The sequence below is a fragment of the Microtus oregoni genome, unplaced genomic scaffold (genome assembly GCF_018167655.1).
Source record: "Microtus oregoni isolate MIOR12 unplaced genomic scaffold, Mior012 000023F_ref0000262, whole genome shotgun sequence".
Classification (NCBI taxonomy): Eukaryota; Metazoa; Chordata; class Mammalia; order Rodentia; family Cricetidae; genus Microtus; species Microtus oregoni.
In genome coordinates, this window is record NW_024543082.1 from 7806957 (window position 1) to 7824574 (window position 17618).

Here is a 17618-nt window from a genome sequence, read left to right on the forward strand (position 1 = left end):
TGAACATTTACGTATAACATATATGACTAGAATATCAATTGCCCCTAGGGAAAAATATAATTAAACTTTTATCTGAAAGAATGTTGTTTAAGCATTTGCTAAACTTCTGTTGTGTTCTAAATCCTACTGTGTCTCACCTACCCATAGTTTCCTTAAAACAGGCACAGAGAAGCTGTTGGTGCTGCCTCCTATTCTCACACTCAGGGAGTGTATGAGCCCCTACTACCACCCGTGCTTTGAGTCTCGGAAGGCACAGACACGGGGGCTCACCCTGAAGCCGCTAATTTACCCAATTTACCAGGTTTTGTCTGAGGTGCTTGAGGGCTCACTGTGGCTTTAGGTCTGGGTCGTGGACGGCGAGTTTTTTGTGACATTTTGCTAGCTGAAGAAAGAAAAGCCTCGTGTTACTTTGAATCTTACGACCTGGACACAAGAGACCTTTACAACTCTCAGATTTCCTAAAGGTGCAGGCAGTTATTCCTTTAGTTAGACTTTTTTCACTCTTTTCTTAAAAACAAGCGTGTCTTATTTTTGTCATCGACAGTGATTTGAAGTAAATTCCTGGTCACAGTTGAGGTGCTCACTCAAGGCAAGGAGATTGATACTCATTGGGAGAAAGTCATAGAGCCCCACTTTGGGGGAAGTGATTGGGAAGGATTCATTTAATGAAGGGGGGCATCTGAATCATATTAAGAAGGAAGCCTATAATTTAACATTTCAGATTGGTCATCTCCAATTTGTCAAATTTATACTAAGGTGTCTCATTACTTAAATCATCATTATTTACATATATATATGTATATATATATCATATACATTTAGATCATCAGTGCTTAAATTACAACACAAAAGAAACAAATACACTGTGCAATAGTTTTCAGAAATAGACCTAGAAACCTGGATGTACCAAGGAGCATAAGAGTAGCTGCTATCAATGGGCAGCCATTCGACAGTGGTTAAAACTCGGCTATGAAACAGAACACTGTTCTATGAAACACAGGACAACATGACTTTTTCAAAAATCCATGTGGCCATTAATATTTTAACTAAGCTCATCTCTCATAAGCACAACAAGAAGCATGTCTGTAAGATGCTCTGAACTCTGAAGCAGATGGCATAAGAAGAGGATGAATGCTTTCTCAGAGGGGTGGAAAGGCCACTTGTGGGGATGGAGACTTAGTGGACTATACAATAAGCAATAGAAGCGCTTGGCAAGTAAGGGTGTTACCTAATGTTGTCCTGGGGGCCTCAGTTCTAAAAGCAACAGGCACTTCAAGGTCTGTAACAGGTTCACGGTCTGTAATAGGAACTGAATTAATAAATATGAGCTTTAAAAACATGTATAAAGGAACACAACATTTACTTTAAAATGAGTCTGCCAGCACAACACTGAATCTAGAATGTGTGTGTGTGTGTATGTGTATTTTTCTGGCTGAGAGTATTATGGACTGAATTGTGCCCTCACAATTCATAGACTGAAGGGTAAAAGTCCAAGTGAAAACACAATGTTTATAGATGTAATTAAGGAATCATAATTTGCCAAATATCCTTATTAGAAGAGACGTTGAGTGTGCTTACACATGGAGGAAAGGCCATATGAAAACATAGCAAGGCAACCATTTGTGAGCCACAGAGAAGCCTCAGGGGAAACCACTGTAAGAATAAATCCCTGTACCCACTCTATAACACTGTGGAACGGCTATCCTAGTAAAGCTCTCAGAAAACACCAATCCGTCTGTCCAACTAGGCAAACTGCAGGTCGCACCCATCCCCCAGACAGGCATCAGGCACCATCTTTGCTCTCATTTCGAAATGCTTCAGCAAGCAATTCCTCATGTCACAATGCTTGTCCGTCTCCAACAGGGGAAACTTCAGGACAATTTTACCAATGTCCTTACATGTTTCTAATGTTTTGTAAGAAGCATATAGAAAGCTTACTTATATCATTTTAACACTAAGAAAAGAAAATATGCACCAGGCTTAAAAAATATGATTGCACAAAGAGTTCTGAAGTTAAGAAGTATGCAAGCAGCCATTCCAAAACAGCTTCTCGTGATTTCAATAGCCTCCAGATTGAGAAGGGAAATAACTTTCATGCTACTCCTAGTTAAAAGAAGGACTCTACATGTCTCTTCAATTGTAAAGGCCTAGCCAGCCATGAGTGCCTAACAGGCTTCTGAGAGTCCCCTCTCTAGGGAAACCTATAATAAGGTGATATTGCAACCATTGCCTGGATTCAGGTTTCACATCTAGACATAGGTGGCTTTAAGTTTGTGTTCTTTCAAACATTTTTGAAGCTAAAAGAAAGTAAGATTGATTTATTTTAAAGTTATAGTTCAGCACATTACAAAAATTTAAAAAAATCTTTAGGTATTACAAAGCTTGGCAAATTTTCCTGAGTTTCAGGAATCTGTATCCCCTACTATGCTATTGTATCTTTTGTTATTGAATGTACCTCTGGGGACAAAGACTGACATATTAATTGAAATTATTAGTTTAGAAAGTCAGGATTAGTATTTTCAAATAATTCTTCTGGAATTATCTTATTAGGCTACAATACTGAGAAATCTGAAAACTATAGTGGAGAGGGAGAGGACTTCAATTAATATTAAGGATGGAGTTTAGTATTTAAAGATAGCAACCTGATGATAGTACATGCTACTCAACCTACTAAATCACATTGCTCACATACTAACAAAAAAATTCCTGTTGTAGCCTTGTTTGCACAAATTAGAGATAGAAATACCAAATATACTTGAAACTGGTCTTAACCAAGAATTTGGTTAAACCAAAACCTTAAAGCAACATTTAAATATTGTTACAAGGCAGACCAATAATCCAAACTAGATCCACACCACGACTTCCAATATATTCAACAAATAAGAGGTAAATACTTCTAAACAGGTTCAATTCAAATAAAATGAAGAATGTAATTGGGTGATAACATGGGATGAAGCTGGCAATGAATGAAGTATTTGCTGAGAGTCAGGAGTATCATTACCTATTGTGGTCACCGGATCCTCTGTTAAAGGAGTAATTGGTTCAAAGACTGAAGTAGAAACTAGCCAAAAATAGCAAAAACAAATAATCAAGACATCTATCCCAAGCATTAGAACTTATAAAAACTAAAATATTCATTCAAGAGAATCCTGGCAGCATAGAAAAATCTCTGAAATACTAAGCCATGTGACTAACTCTCCGAACTAAAATGATATAGTGTCTCTGATCTCAGATGCCAATTCGTCTCTTGGGAGTGGAACCAAACATTTGTAGGTACTGGTCTACAAAGTTTATATAAAGTACCTTCAAATTTTCCAACAATCTGAGCTTACTAATGCACCCAAACAGATAGCTATCATTTGAGCTTGTGTCCTTTGAAGCCTCATCCATGAATGCTGTTATAAGGTAGTGGTACCTTTGGATGGTAGGATGTAGTAAGAAGGTCTTAGGTCATTGAGGACATGAGACAGCTTGCACAACCCCTCGGTAGTTCTGTGTGATCCTTTGAGCTATATTTGAGTTTTCTATTCTCCAGAGTGAATAGAAAAGGAAAAACCTGGTTCTTCCAGTTCTTTCTGCTCCTGGACAGAAATATGATCACTCTCTAGACCTTGTACACGCACCCACCTTAGCACCATGCCAGGAGATGATACAAGCAGGGAATAGCCATTGCCAGGGTCTGGGATGTGCCTCTGAATACGAACACTCAAGGATTTGAACTAGATAAACTTCTCCTTTGTAAGTAGCCTGTGCTAGTCATTCTGTTACAGCGAACAAGGCTAACATCTAAGCCAAATTTGCCTCACCGACAAGATCTCCAACTTGAGTACATTACAAGGGGCAGTCACTCTGTCTGTGACATATCAAGGCAGCCTTGTCCAACACCCAAAGAAACTGTGGCCATAAATCAATTCTCTGGTGCACTCTAAGCTACCAAGTTCAACATTTAGAACTTTCCAACTTGTCCTATAGGCCATTAGTTGCAGGAGCCTCATTAAAACCTTTCAATTTCTGGAAACCCTATCTTTTCATAAGAGGAAATTTGCTTCCTTTCACTGTCTGTCAAGCATTCTCTGCCCTTTAGAAGTTCCCATTCTCTCCCTAGGTTATCTTCCCTGTAAGAATTACATTTATATTTATAAGCAGTTGGGGGAAATAAACAACAAAAACACATTCGCTGCAAAGTCTGCAGTACCTATTCCCTAGCACCATACAGAAAGTGCTTACTGTTCTCTGACCTGAATGCCTACTATGACTCACAGGACTTGGCAGTAACTGCTCAATCACCCCTCTCTGCTGAAGACATAGACTCTTTCTCTTGTTGCTTCATCCATGTACATATTTATTATGAACACTTGATAATGACTAGCATTGCCAGAAAAGCAACCATTGTAGAGAAAATCCTAGCACATAGAACACAAGGACTTCAGCCATTTCATTATCTCCCCTTATCCCATCTGAGCTGCCATTATACTTTCTGTAAGACCTGCTTGGATGGGCTGCCAGAGATCTTAGCAGAAACCCTACAGGTTTACCCAGTTCGGCCTGAGGTGCTGCCGGACTCCTTGTAGTTTTAGGTTTGGGATGTGGATGCCTTGGTTGTTGAGGCAGTTTGGGAGCTGAAGGAAGAAAACCTCAGGTTAATACAGAATTCTGGATTTTAGAAATGTTGACTAGGAATATGTTTCTTATAATTTCTTGGGTTTCAAGAAATTTCCCTTTTGAGCTTTGTAGTATTTATCCTGTCTTGATAGTATGCTTTTTTTTTTTTTTACAATATTTGGATTTCTTTAAGAAATAAAACTCATGAAGAAATATGAATCTATATATTAAGAATATTTCCTATAGCTGCTCATAAGGGTTCCCAAATGAAGAGATGTTACAAAACCTTGCAGTTACTGTGTGCATGGTAGTGTAAGTGGTTTCACGCTAATGAAAATCCTGACAATATCAATTGACCAGCCTTGAACTTATTTTCTATATTCGTCCCCATCAAACCAAAGTTTTATCATTTCCTAAAATGGCAAAAATCAAACAAAACACGAACATGGTTAAAATGCAGAAATTTACATCTTCAAAAAAGCACGTTATAAGAACTGCACAAACTCAGTTAACTCAGCCTAGATGGTGCAGATTCCCCTGAAGACATGGACAGAGATGGATACCACATAACAAAAGTGTGCATGTGATGAACATGATACATGGAAGCAGAGATCGAAAAAGTCTAAGGTGTTACAGTGAGCCTGTATCTGTATATGTGTGCATTCTTTTTCAATAAATTGGCTCATAAAAACAAGACGTTATTAAAACAAGATGCCCGTTTAACACTCAAACATGTGAAGGACCCAAAGACGCAGAAGCTTTGTGAAGTCCCAGAAGCAGTGGTTACGAAGGTGACAAAATGGACAAGAAATGCAGATGTGGAAGGACGTGCTATGCCGTTACCTAAGGTCAGTCCTGGAGCCCCAGTTCTAATAACTGCTTCCAGGGTTGTAGCAGGAACTGGTCAGGAGAAGAAAAGACATCAAAGAGACCGTATGAATGTACAGAATAATAGAAAGCATCCTATCAGTAAAAACAAGGTTTCTTGGGATGCCACATTATTCTTTATTTTAATATTCTTAACTAGAGAAAATGAATATTTCTTTCTCCTTTGAATACTTCTCTAAAGAATCACTACATTTGATTCAGAGGTTAGTCACGGTCCTTAGACTCTGTTGAACATCTCCTGGAGATCAACTCTGGAATCCCATTGCTGGTAATTATCCAATTTTAACTAATATGATAACCTTTATAAAAAATATGACTCATCATCAAAAATATAAGATACCCAGAACTTTTATAAAAGGCAAAATCCGAAAATACATCCACTGTAAACAGTGATCAATGCCAGATGCAATGAGCAGTTTAGATAGTCAAATATTAACATAACACAGTTTATAAACTCTATGGTGATTTCCAGGGATTCTGTCCCTGTGAGTAACACTTTGCATCACTACATATATAAAGTTTGTATTTATATTGTCCCATGAGTATGTGCTAGACCCACGCCTTGCTAGTAGGTGACAAAGAGAAACATGTATAGGGTGATAAGGAGGAAAATGTAGGAAGTGTTGAGGTTACACCATGGTTGTCTATGATGGGTGTTCATGGCTCTAAGGAAGCTGGAACCACACCCATTAAGAGGAGAAGTCCTTGGAGAACATACTGTCACTTAAGAAGACGAACAACCGATTCTTCCTTTCTGCCATCCTTGGGTTGTGTTCTCATTAGTTCTATGAATAGAAAGAGGATGATCTTGTGCAGAAATGAGAACCATTGAACCCCATTGGATGAATTTGAAGATTTCAGCATTCTGTGACAGAACTGACAGGAGAGCATTTGTCTGGGAACACATGTTATATGTTATATGTCTGGGAAGTCAAGTCTGGCATGTTCTCCATCTGTTCTTTCATCCTTCGAACCTTCAAATCCTGTGCTAATTTTTTATGAATTATCTTGGATTTTTTATTTAAATTTTCAGGGTTCATAAAATGTAGCGTTTGTGTTGTTCCAATTGTTTTATGCTCGCACAAGCATGCTGCTTTATGTTACTTTCTGCTTATGCTGCTGTATTGTCAACTAAGTGGTAAATGAGACCTAACTTCTATTTTAGAGCCGAGGGCTGAGGTGGCTCAGGAGGGTGAGTGCAAGCTTAGTGAATGTAATAGTTTTGATAAGATTGTTGTGGCTCAATCCTATACCAAGCAATCCCATCTTCAAGATGCAAATATAATCAGAGAGTAAAAAAAATAAACATAATGGCCATGAAGAAACAATATTCTTAAGAAAGAAGCATAAGTTACTTAGGCAATGAGGTTCTCCTTGCAAACCAGGAACTTTTACCCTGAAGAGATATGTAAAACACTTTCCAATACAAAATAAATCACAAACCACATATTTACCCAATATAGTCTGAGGTGCTTCTGGATGGGGTGTGGTTTTAGGTTTGGGACGTGGGCGGCGGACTTTTTTGGTTGTTGCTGAAGCTGATGGAAAAGAACATGGTGTTGATGAGTCCAAAAGCTATGCCTAGGATGAGGAATCTTTTCTAAACGTTTTTTTTTTTTAAAAAAAAACTAATAGTTTGAGCTGAGAAATATTGTCACTGGATTTGAAAATTTCTTTAATAATTGAGACTCTTTCAGGGACAAAAATAATAGATATAATTACATTTAAGAAATGTAAGTTAGGAACCATTACTATTCCATTGAACATATATTTAACCCCCAATTGGTTATAAATCTCCATTTAGCTCTATGGTATGAATTTTGAACCCACTCCACAGTGATGCTTTTAATTCAAGACAAATGTGCCTGGGGAGGTCCTGTACTTGGTGATTTACCAGGGTAAGTATTTCAAAATTCACTGAAACACCAGCAGAGCCAAAAACCAGTTCCACAGAGCTTGGAATGAAGAAAGAAGACATCTCAGACAACTTTCACTGTGCCCTCAATCCTGTGGTCTTAGAGGCCTAAAGGAGGGCCAGGGGTCACAACTCTTCAAAGACTCTATTGATGTGACACAATTTCAAGGGGCACAGATCAGGTAGCTGTCTTAAATTAGCCAGGGTACCTTTCTGCTAAATGGTAAAAAAACTTGCAATGCTTTGAGGTGAGCCCTGTGACAGAATGAAACAGGGTGTGTCACCATAATCTCCTCAGCAACCACGGCGACCCTCAAGGTGAACAGACAAAAGCACTCACAGAAGAATCATTACCTATGTCTGCTGTGAGAAATGATCCAAAGCAATTTAAAACAAGGAGATGCTAAACACACCGGAAAACCCACCAAATTCTCCTGAACATGAGCTTTGCCATTCTTGCACTGGTTCTTTAGTCAAAAACAACAACAATAAAAATACCAAAAACTTAAAAATTTTTTATATAACCATGCACAGATGTTTGTACAACACAGTCTTATCCTTAGCCTTTCTATAGAGTTAATGGCGATTTTGCTTGTTTTTTCTACAGTGAGCTACAGGTTTTGATTGCATTTACATTAGCAAAAATGTGATAGAAAATTCTGCTTAGAAAAAATGTTGTGCATGTGATAACATCATATTTAATAATTATAAAAATTAATGTGAAATCATAATTTGTAAAACTATATACTGAAAAACAAATGCTGGAGTCATGATAAATACAATTGTTGATATATTTAACAAGACACAGTGAAGAATGACCAAAATATGCAATGCTTGATTTTGCTGGAAATCCACTTTGGGGAAAGATGAAGACCTATGTTTGAGCAAAGGCAAGCAAAGAGCTAGACCTAGAGGGTCGTTAGTCCATGGAACTTGTTACTCCATCTCCTCACTATACAGAACAGACCTGGTTAGGACGAGTAGCAGGACATGCCAATGGGCTCAGAGCAGTCATGGAAGTTGGACTCCTCTGATCATCTTTGTGGATTTTCCAAAAACAACATCATGGCTCAACTAAGCAAATATCACCCTTCTTAGTCAGGCTACACTTCTTAGGTTTTTATTGTTACTTCCACACATGGCACCTCCCTCTCTCTGTTTGTAGGAGTCAGGCCCATTCTTGTTGGCAAATTTATAAAGACTAAAAATTCCAGGTCAACATTAAACGTGTTAGCCCACATATACATTAATTTTTACTTAACAATGAATGACATGTCTACAGTTGGTGTAACAGTGACTCCCGGATATTACTCCTATTCTTTATTTCTCTTTGTGATGTCTGAATAAGAGTTGCTTCTCTGCTCAGCTAAGTCACTTGTTAGCTCTAATGGATAGCCCACAGGTGCTAAAATGGCATTGAATAAAGAGTGTGACTCTTGAATCAAATATAGTAAGAAGATATTTTTCCAATTTATAATCAAAGAGCAAAGTATAATTAAATGTCAGAGGAAAAAACACATTTACAAGTCCCAGCTATCAAGGAATTCCCATGACAGCAGTACAAGGAAGTCATAGGGATTGGCTAGAGCATCATGCTGGCATCAGCTGCTTCGTCTGGCTGAAGCCTTCTCCCTTAGTGGCAAGTGGGATTACCAGTTTCATCACATCCAGTGAAGTGCTCCAGGAGCCAAGAACCACATTTACCTGGTGTAGTTTGAGGTATCTTTTGGCTTGGGGTGGCTTGGGGTCCATGAGGACGTGGACGGTGATTTTTTGGTCGTTGTTTTTTGGGGGCTAGAGAAAGCAAAGTGGTTATTGTAGTTGTATGACTTCAGAACTAAAGAAAGACGAACACATGAATGTAAGGTTTCTGAAGTCTTCTCAGACTTTTGAGTTTGGAGACAAAAAAGTCTCTTTGCTCTGGAATTCTTTCTTGGTAATATATATGTCAAACAATTTTGGTCTCCTGACAGTTGAGACAGACTGTCTGACATTGTTTTGGTTATTCTGAAATTTTTACTGTTAGTTGCTATCATGAAAGAGGTTCCAGACCTAAAGGGAGTTTGAAACATGGCATATGTTGATATCACAACAGGGAGACCTCGGCTAACCTGCTTCTGAATAATTGTCCTTAGAGAGACTCAGTTTAGGCTTATGAGTCATTAAAATTAGTATTACTATATATATATTATGCTTTATAAAAGTCTTTCTCTGAAACTAGACTTTAAAATGCTAATCAACCCAATTAAAAAATGGGGCACTGAACTGAACAGAGAATTCTCAGCAGAGGAAGTTCAAATGGCCAAAAGACACTTAAGGTCATGCTCAACCTCCTTAGCGATCAGGGAAATGCAAATCAAAACAACTTTGAAATATCATCTTACACCTGTCAGAATGGCTAAAATCAAAAACACCAAGGATAGCCTTTGCTGGAGAGGCTGTGGAGGAAGGGGTACCCTCATCCATTGCTGGTGGGAAGGCAATCTTGTGCAATCACTTTGGAAATCAGTGTTTCGGTTCCTCAGAAAATTCGGGATCAACCTACCCCTGGACCCAGCAATACCACTCCTGGGAATATACCCAAGAGATGCCCTATCATATGACAAGAGCATTTGTTCAGCCATGTTCATAGCAGTATTATTTGTAATAGCCAGAACAGGGAAACAACCTAGATGCCCCTCAATGGAAGAATGGATGAAGAAAGTATGGAATATCTACACATTAGAGTACTATGCTGCGGTAAAAAACAATGACTTCTTGAATTTTGCATGCAAATGGATGGAAATAGAAAACACTATTCTGAGTGAGGTAACCCAGACCCAAAAAGATGAATATGGGATGTACTCACTCATAATTGGTTTCTAGCCATAAATAAGGGTCACGGAGTCTACAATTGGTGATCTTAAAGAAGCTAAGTAAGAAGGTGAACCAAAGGAAAAACATATAGTTACCCTCTTGGCTATGGGAAGTAGACAAAATTGCCGGGGAGAAAATTGGGATCTTGGGGGTGGGGTGGGATGGGGGTAAGTGGAGATGGGGAGAGAAAAGGGAGAAGGGGAGGATGGGGGGAACTTGGGGAAAAAGGAGGATTGGGATAAAGGAAGGTTGGATAGGGGAGCACGGAAACACAATTCTTAGTTAAGGGAGCCACCGTAGGGTTGGCAAGAGACTTGAACCTAGAGTGGCTCCCAGGAGCCCAAGCCGAGGTCCCCAGTTAGTTCCTTGGGCAGCTGAAGATAGGGAACCTGAAATGACCCTAGCCTATAGCAATACTGACGAATATCTTGCATATCACCATAGAACCTTCATCTGGGGATGGATGGAGATAGAGACAGAGACCCACACTGGAGCACTGGACTGAGCTCCCAAGGTCCCAATGAAAAGCAGAAGGAGGGAGAACATGAGCAAAGAAGTCGGGACCACGAGGGGTGCACCCACCCACTGAGACAGTGGAGTTGATCTACTGGGAGCTCACCAAGGCCAGCTGGACTGTGACTGAAAAAGCATGGGTTAAAACTGAACTCTCTGAACATGGCGAACAATGAGGGCTGATGAGAAGACAAGGACAATGGCACGGGGTTTGATCCTACTTAATGTGCTGTCTTTGTGGGAGCCTAGCCAGTTTGGATGTTCACCTTCCTAGATATGGACTGAGGGGGGAGGACCTAGGACTTACCACAGGGCAGGGAACCCTGACTGCTCTTTGGACTGGAGAGGGAGGGGGAGAGGAATGGGAGGAGGGGGAGAAGGGTGGGAGGAGGGAGAGAAGGGTGAGAGGAGGGGGAAGGAAATGGGAGGCTGGGAGGAGGTGGAAACTTTTTTTTTTCCTTCCTTTTCTCAATTAAAAAAAAACAAAAACAAAAAAAAAGAAAAATCAAAAAACAGTCTTTCATATTTTCAAAAAAAGAATAAGAATAACAAGAATAATAGCTTAAAGGGTAGGCACTCTGAAGTATATGAGATATTTATTTTTAATATAGACTAATATTGAGTACTGAATAAACTCATTGACTCCATGAAACATTTGCAAAGCAAGATAGTAGGGGTGATATCTAAGGAGCTGAATAGAGGCTTATAACTAAGTAACATCCTTTAAGTACTCTTGATATATTTATAATGAGAAATACAATGATAAGAATTTTTTTGTGAATGTAAAATCCCCTTGACCCATACAGAAAAGGATCCAACAATAAGCAGAAAATGTGCTTAAAGACTAAAAGGTCATTGCTTAATGTTGTCACTGGAGCCCTGGTTCTCACTCATAATTACAGGTTCAACATCTGTGGTAGTGACTGGCCAAAAGCAATACAAGACAGAAGTTAAGAAATGTTCAAAGTGATTTATCTTAAAGAGGAAACGTTTTAAGCCTGTTCTTGTTTTCTTAAAGAAATAAGAGGTAGTTTATTCTATAGATAGATATTTTGAGTGACCATGGCCCAGAAACATAGAATTAGGCTACCCCAAATTCTAAATTCCGATGTGGAAATGGTTTCCTGAAGCTTTTTATAGTTTTAAAGAACAAAGAAAGTAATAAATCAAAGCAAATTTAAAATACATTGGTGGATACATCACAGAGGCAGGTCCAGCAAGATGGCGGAAGTTATTCTACAGGCCCAGAATACTATCTGATGACATTCTTAATCTTAAGATTGGTGGAAGCTAGTGACCTGCTAAATTAATCGACTCCAAAAATTTTCTACCTATTAAGTTATAAGTTATTAGTTCTGACATAGAAGTGGGCAAGGAATATAAGACTGTTGTGTTTAAAAGCATTTATGAAGTCTGAGAATACTATTACTGCTAGCAGATGGCCAGTTTCTGTGCCTACCCCTCTTGCACCCATACACACTTTCACTTTGACATTACTGAAAAGTATTTTCCTATGTTTGACTATCTGATTCTACCTATACTGATACTCTGCTTCTATGGTTGTATGATGGGTTATACTAAATTATTCTGAAAATGGCTACAGAGGCTTCTGTTGTATCTCTTGGAGGAGTGGTGGTTGTGAGAATAGGAAAAGTATTGCCAACTGTGACAATCATACAGATAGAGGTAAATGCGTATTATGTTTCTGTATTTACTTATCTCAAATGGATAATTTGTCTGGAATTATCCAGTGTATGGTAAGATATGGAGGGCTGGGGAAATTGCTCAGCAATAGATCCCTTGGCCAGCACAAATACGACCCTAGTTTTAATTCCTAGAAACCACCCCACCCACTGAAAGAATAAAAATAATTTAGAATAAAAGGGAAATGATGCAACCTTTTAATCTCAGTATATATAATTTCTATAAATTAAATAATTCTTCATAGATCAAAAATGAAGAATTACAACTGGCATTAAAATGTATTTTTTTCATTAAAGCTAAGAGATTCCATGTAAGATTCAAATTTCTCATTATCTAATGTCCTCTAAGCCTTGGTATAGAGAATGACTTTCCTAGATGGTTCAGGGAACCAAAGTGTGAAGCCAGGTTAAAATGCATCAGAGAGAAGTGGCTGAGCTAATGACACACAGAGATGGGAAGAAGCTGGGACAAGATGAGGAAGACATTGCTAGAACTTCTTTTCATAAGATGCATTCTCCACAGAAAGGTCCACTTGCATCTGAATCAAGTGGAATCAAGGGGAAAAGGCCATTGTCAGAAAGGGTGGCTCATCACCACAAGCTCCAGCCAGCTCTCCTTGCCCCCATGGACACACAGTAGAGGCTTCAGAAAGTCCCTGCTTTGAAAGACGAATAGACAGAGCCCTCTGGCTTCTAGCAGTATGGACAAGCAATCTGACCCCGAAGGTCAAAGAAGTGTAATGCTCAGGTGCTATTTGCTGTGCAGATGCATGAATGCCTGTCATGATGTTAAGATGGCCAGTGCCAAAAATAGCAAATACATTTAAGAAATAAATAAGGAATGTTTGAATGATGATTGAACTAAGAATACAGGCAATGAGAGAGATGAGAGGAGAAATCTCAAGGGAGCGTCAGTTAAGAAAGCACTTGTGACTCATGGCTAGAGAAGGGTCTTCAGTTCCGACTGTAGCAGGCACATAGGCTGGATCACAAACAGAAGACACAAATGAAGAGAAAAGCAACCTTAAGTATTTGTAATATTTACTTCGGAGACATTGGGCACAGTTTATTCTAGGTTGATGTAAACTGGTTATATGAAGGGCTTGTTTATAATGAGAAGGATCTCTTAGTTTTCTACTAATTGGAATCTTAGCACAGCAGTTCAGTAGTAAACAGAATTTTCAAAACTGTTGCATAAATTTGGCTTTTTTAAAAAATATGGTAGAAAACCACCCGGTTAGTAATTATTTATTTAAAATGCCAACAGGTTAGTTCAGAGGATCCCTATGTGACAAGTCTCTCTGTGGCTGTGCCCAAGAAAGAGGAACACATGGCCCCTCCTGTGTGGAATACCTACAAACAGCTAGCAAAGCCACTTTAAATTGTCCCAGGTACAGAAAAGTCTAGCTTCTATTCATTATAAACTCGGAAAGACATAAAGATGCTTTTTTAAAGTGTGGGATTTATAAGATTGTCAGGTATAAAAGATTCTCATTTCTTAAGCGTAGTGTGAATATGTCTAGAAGATAAAGAACAAAATTATGATACTCAGCTCTGGAATTAGTGCAATCTATAAGCCATCATTTCCACTGATAAAGTGTATTAGGCAAGACAGTGGGAATAATGTTTACCGGATTTAGTTGGTGGCGTGTCATGTGTGGCTTTGGGCTTAGAAAGCCATTGCTCTGGTGGTTTTACGTCTGAAGGGAGAAAGGTACCATAATCAGTGTCACAGCTAAGCTTTTGGCGTGGAAATCAATGTTACTTGTATATTCTTTTCTCATTTAGATGCCAAGGCATTGGAAGTGTTGATTACCAGGCTGGGTTTTGGGTACCTCTGGCCTGCGTGTTGCTTTGGGTCTCTGGAATGGTTTGGGAACTAAAAGAAAAGGTATTAAAATTAGCATAACGGTCATGGTTGTAGCTGTCAAAAATAAGGCTGCATAAGTTGAGAAACACTCTGTGAAAAGTCAATGCAGATATAAAAATAGTTCCAAGAATACTGGAAATGCTCATTTTTGTCATTCATTTGCACCACTGGTTTCCCAGGAAGAGCCATCTTTTTTTTTTTTAAGATTTACTTATTTATTATTTATACAGTGTTCTGCAAGCCTGTATGCATGCACACCAGAAGGGGCACCAGATCTCAATATAGATGTTTGTGAAATACCCTGCGGTTGCTGGGAATTGAACTCAGGACCTCTAAAAGAGCAATGCTTTTAACCTCTGAATCATTGCTCCAGCCCCCAGAATAACATCTTAAGGAAATGCTTAAAATGTGTCTTTGAGTCAAAGTGCTAACTATCATGTGACTTCCTTCTTAAATACATCATTTAAGAAGAATTAAGTAGGTAAGTTTTCTGCTTTGCTGGCAACTTTCTTTAGGCACAAAACCATAAGACGGAGAATTTTAAAGCTGATTAAGAAGGAACCTGGGAAATTACCCATAAACATCTGCTGTTAACATAAGAAGTAATGGCATGACTACTGATGTGGGGAATTTCTTAAAATAATCAGAGACCAACTGAATTCTGAGAAGTTACAATGAAACAATTATAGGCATGACATTACCACTATAAATAATAAAAAACCATCTTGGATCTTTTAATATTCTCAAGTTGCAAAGACAACTATCACTTTTATACTGGACCCCAGAACATAATCAGTCTATGGTATCCAAACATACTAAAAACATTCCCCAATAGGAATGTGTAGCTTTTCAGAGTCCTACAGGCTTGATGAATAAAGCAATGATATTTTAGCCACAAAACTGGACAAATGCAAGCCATTTGTTTAGTCCAGGGTGGCTACAGACAACCGTGAAAAAGAACAGATGGCTCTCTGAACACCGGGACATGGTTAAAGGAAGAAGGTCAGCAGGGCAGTGGGAAGCTGTGCTCACGGCCACAGACCTTCCCTGCATTACTGCAGGAGACTGTACAGAAAGAATTCTCCAGTCTTCAGGCTCTTCCCACCCACACAGGAAAGAAGGAAAGCATGGTTTACGGTGTGATGGGTTGACAGAACTTCAGTCATGCCTTGGTTGGAGACCATGAAAGGAAAAAAATGACAGGAAAGAAAGAGAGGATGTAGAATTACCATTTGTGGGTACCAAGAGCTCCGGTGGCACCGTGGCAGGTTCCAGAGCTAGGGAAGCAAAGCACCAAGAACACTGGTTATACCACGGAATGAGATCCCAAAGAGGCTAACATTGTGCCTAAAGGCAGAAGCTGTACACAAACTGTGCTATTATTTCTGAATGTAATTTCCCTTTTGCTTTTCCCATTCACCTTTTCCCTCTCACTTTCCCACACCTCAACTGCCCTGGGTATGTACCAGTTGTGAGACTCGAAGGATTCTTGCTTTAAAAATCCACCAGGTGGGCCAGCTTTTCACACTGTGTGCTTACTAACCACTAATAGAGATGTAGATCATCATATATCATATGAATGTAGAGAGTGAGTACACAGATGTTCAACAATACAAACCAACCATATTGTTCCCTAAAGCCCAGCTGTTTGGGGCTTGGCAGCTGACAAACTAGAAGACACAGCACTGCATCCCTGGTCATCGGAACCCTAAGTATCACATTTACCCGTTTGGGGCTCAGGCGTTTCTGGACTACGTGTGGTTGTAGGACGGGGGCGGCGACCTGGTCGTTTGGTCTTTGGTGGAGCTAAAGAAAGGAAAAATCTCTAGTTAGCAGAGAAAGAGTGGAGCTACAAACTGAGAGGAAATGTTACATGCCACACAGTTAAACCTTTTGATTCAAGCTGGACACATTCTGTTTTGCTACTTTCTGCCATCACTGCATGAAATTAGAATTTAGGGTATTTTTCCTTTTGATGTTTTGCGCTCTCTCTCTCTCTCTCTCTCTCTCTCTTTCTCTTTTCTCTCCTCCCCTTGTTCCCTTTCTCTTCAAAGTTTTTGGTCAAAGATTTGTACATTTTCTAAGAGGTCTCCTTATTCTTTCACTTTGAGATAGGTGTTGGAAAATCTCAAAAGTAATGTATAGTTTAGAGGAGACAGTCACACAAAGTTTCAAAGCTATACCATCAGGAGGAACACATAGAAGGCTGCTTTTCAGACACACCACGAGTAAAATATTAAAATTTGGCTTAATATTCCAAAGCAGGAGATTTTTCTGTTTGGTGTTTACAAGAGTCCACATGTAAACAATAGGGAAAATGAATTTAGAAATTATATCAAGGGAAACATTTTTGAAATGAGATTATATTCAGAGGCCAGAGGTAAAGGATTTAAACATTTTAAGGATAACCAAGAACACATAAACAAGTGGATACAGATATATTACTCCATGAATATGAATATGCCAATTGTGTTAAGAAAAGAAGAAAGGAGTCGCCCACTCAGTAACTGTGTGTCCAAATAATATTATTACTGTCACTTTCCCAGGGCTCTGGGTCCTGAAACCACACACAAGATTATCAAGAAGGAACCAAGTCAAGGAAAAAATGTAAAATCAACTTAAATGTGGGATATGCTCAATTTTAACTTCTCGCTTGAGCAAATTCTAAGTGGTGAAATTTTATCCACACGAGAAGTAACCTCTTCTACTGAAATCAATTCCTGTGGTTTTAGACAAAATGAATAAAAATGTAGCCAGTTAAAGTTTGGAAAAAGAAATGGAAAAAGGAGCAGAGGCATGGGCCTTTGGAAGCTGCAGATACAACACACTAACCAGGAGCTCGTGTTGTGAAGGAAAATGTGGCCAATGGCTAGGATGGCACCAGAACAGGGATCTTTCTTTGTTTGGTTTGGTTTTAGTTTGGTTTTGCTTTTTTCTCTTTTGATGAAAAATAAAAAAAGCTATAAGGGGCTGGCTTTATTGTTCTTTTCCCTTCTTTTTTCCACCTCCTAATGGATGATCTGGTGACACATCACAGTTTTCATATCTGGAATGATCATCACGCTTTTCAAGAAAGTCTGCAAAAGTTAGAATTTTGAAAAGTGAGAAAAAGACTCCCAGAGGGAAGCACAATTATGTCTGGGGAAGCCAGAAGTCTCCACTGGAAATAATAAGTTAGAAGAAGCTAAGGAAAATCTCCTGAATATAAGACAGAACAATAAAGAATCTCCCGCATCCGAGGCGGTGTGGCTTTCATGGGTGTCCCAGAGCC

The 17618-nt window shown here is 39.0% G+C and overlaps 1 protein-coding gene and 1 long non-coding RNA gene across 2 annotated transcripts in view; both read right to left on the reverse strand.

Annotated features, from left to right (window-relative positions):
• LOC121461753 (ABI family member 3 binding protein) overlaps positions 1–17618 on the reverse strand; it is a 213048-nt gene that overhangs the window by 58325 nt on the left and 137105 nt on the right. Inside the window, exons 20-22 of the mRNA XM_041673008.1 lie at positions 16073–16153; positions 15577–15624; positions 14294–14356 (exon numbers count right to left, since the gene is read on the reverse strand). Coding sequence (XP_041528942.1) covers positions 14294–14356; positions 15577–15624; positions 16073–16153 — 192 coding nt within the window. The remainder of the gene's footprint in view (positions 1–14293; positions 14357–15576; positions 15625–16072; positions 16154–17618) is intronic.
• LOC121461754 lies at positions 5460–9194 on the reverse strand. The gene is made up of 3 exons (XR_005976226.1): positions 9110–9194; positions 6945–7028; positions 5460–5502 (listed from the first exon to the last, which is right to left on the reverse strand). It is a non-coding gene; the product is annotated as an uncharacterized LOC121461754 (long non-coding RNA).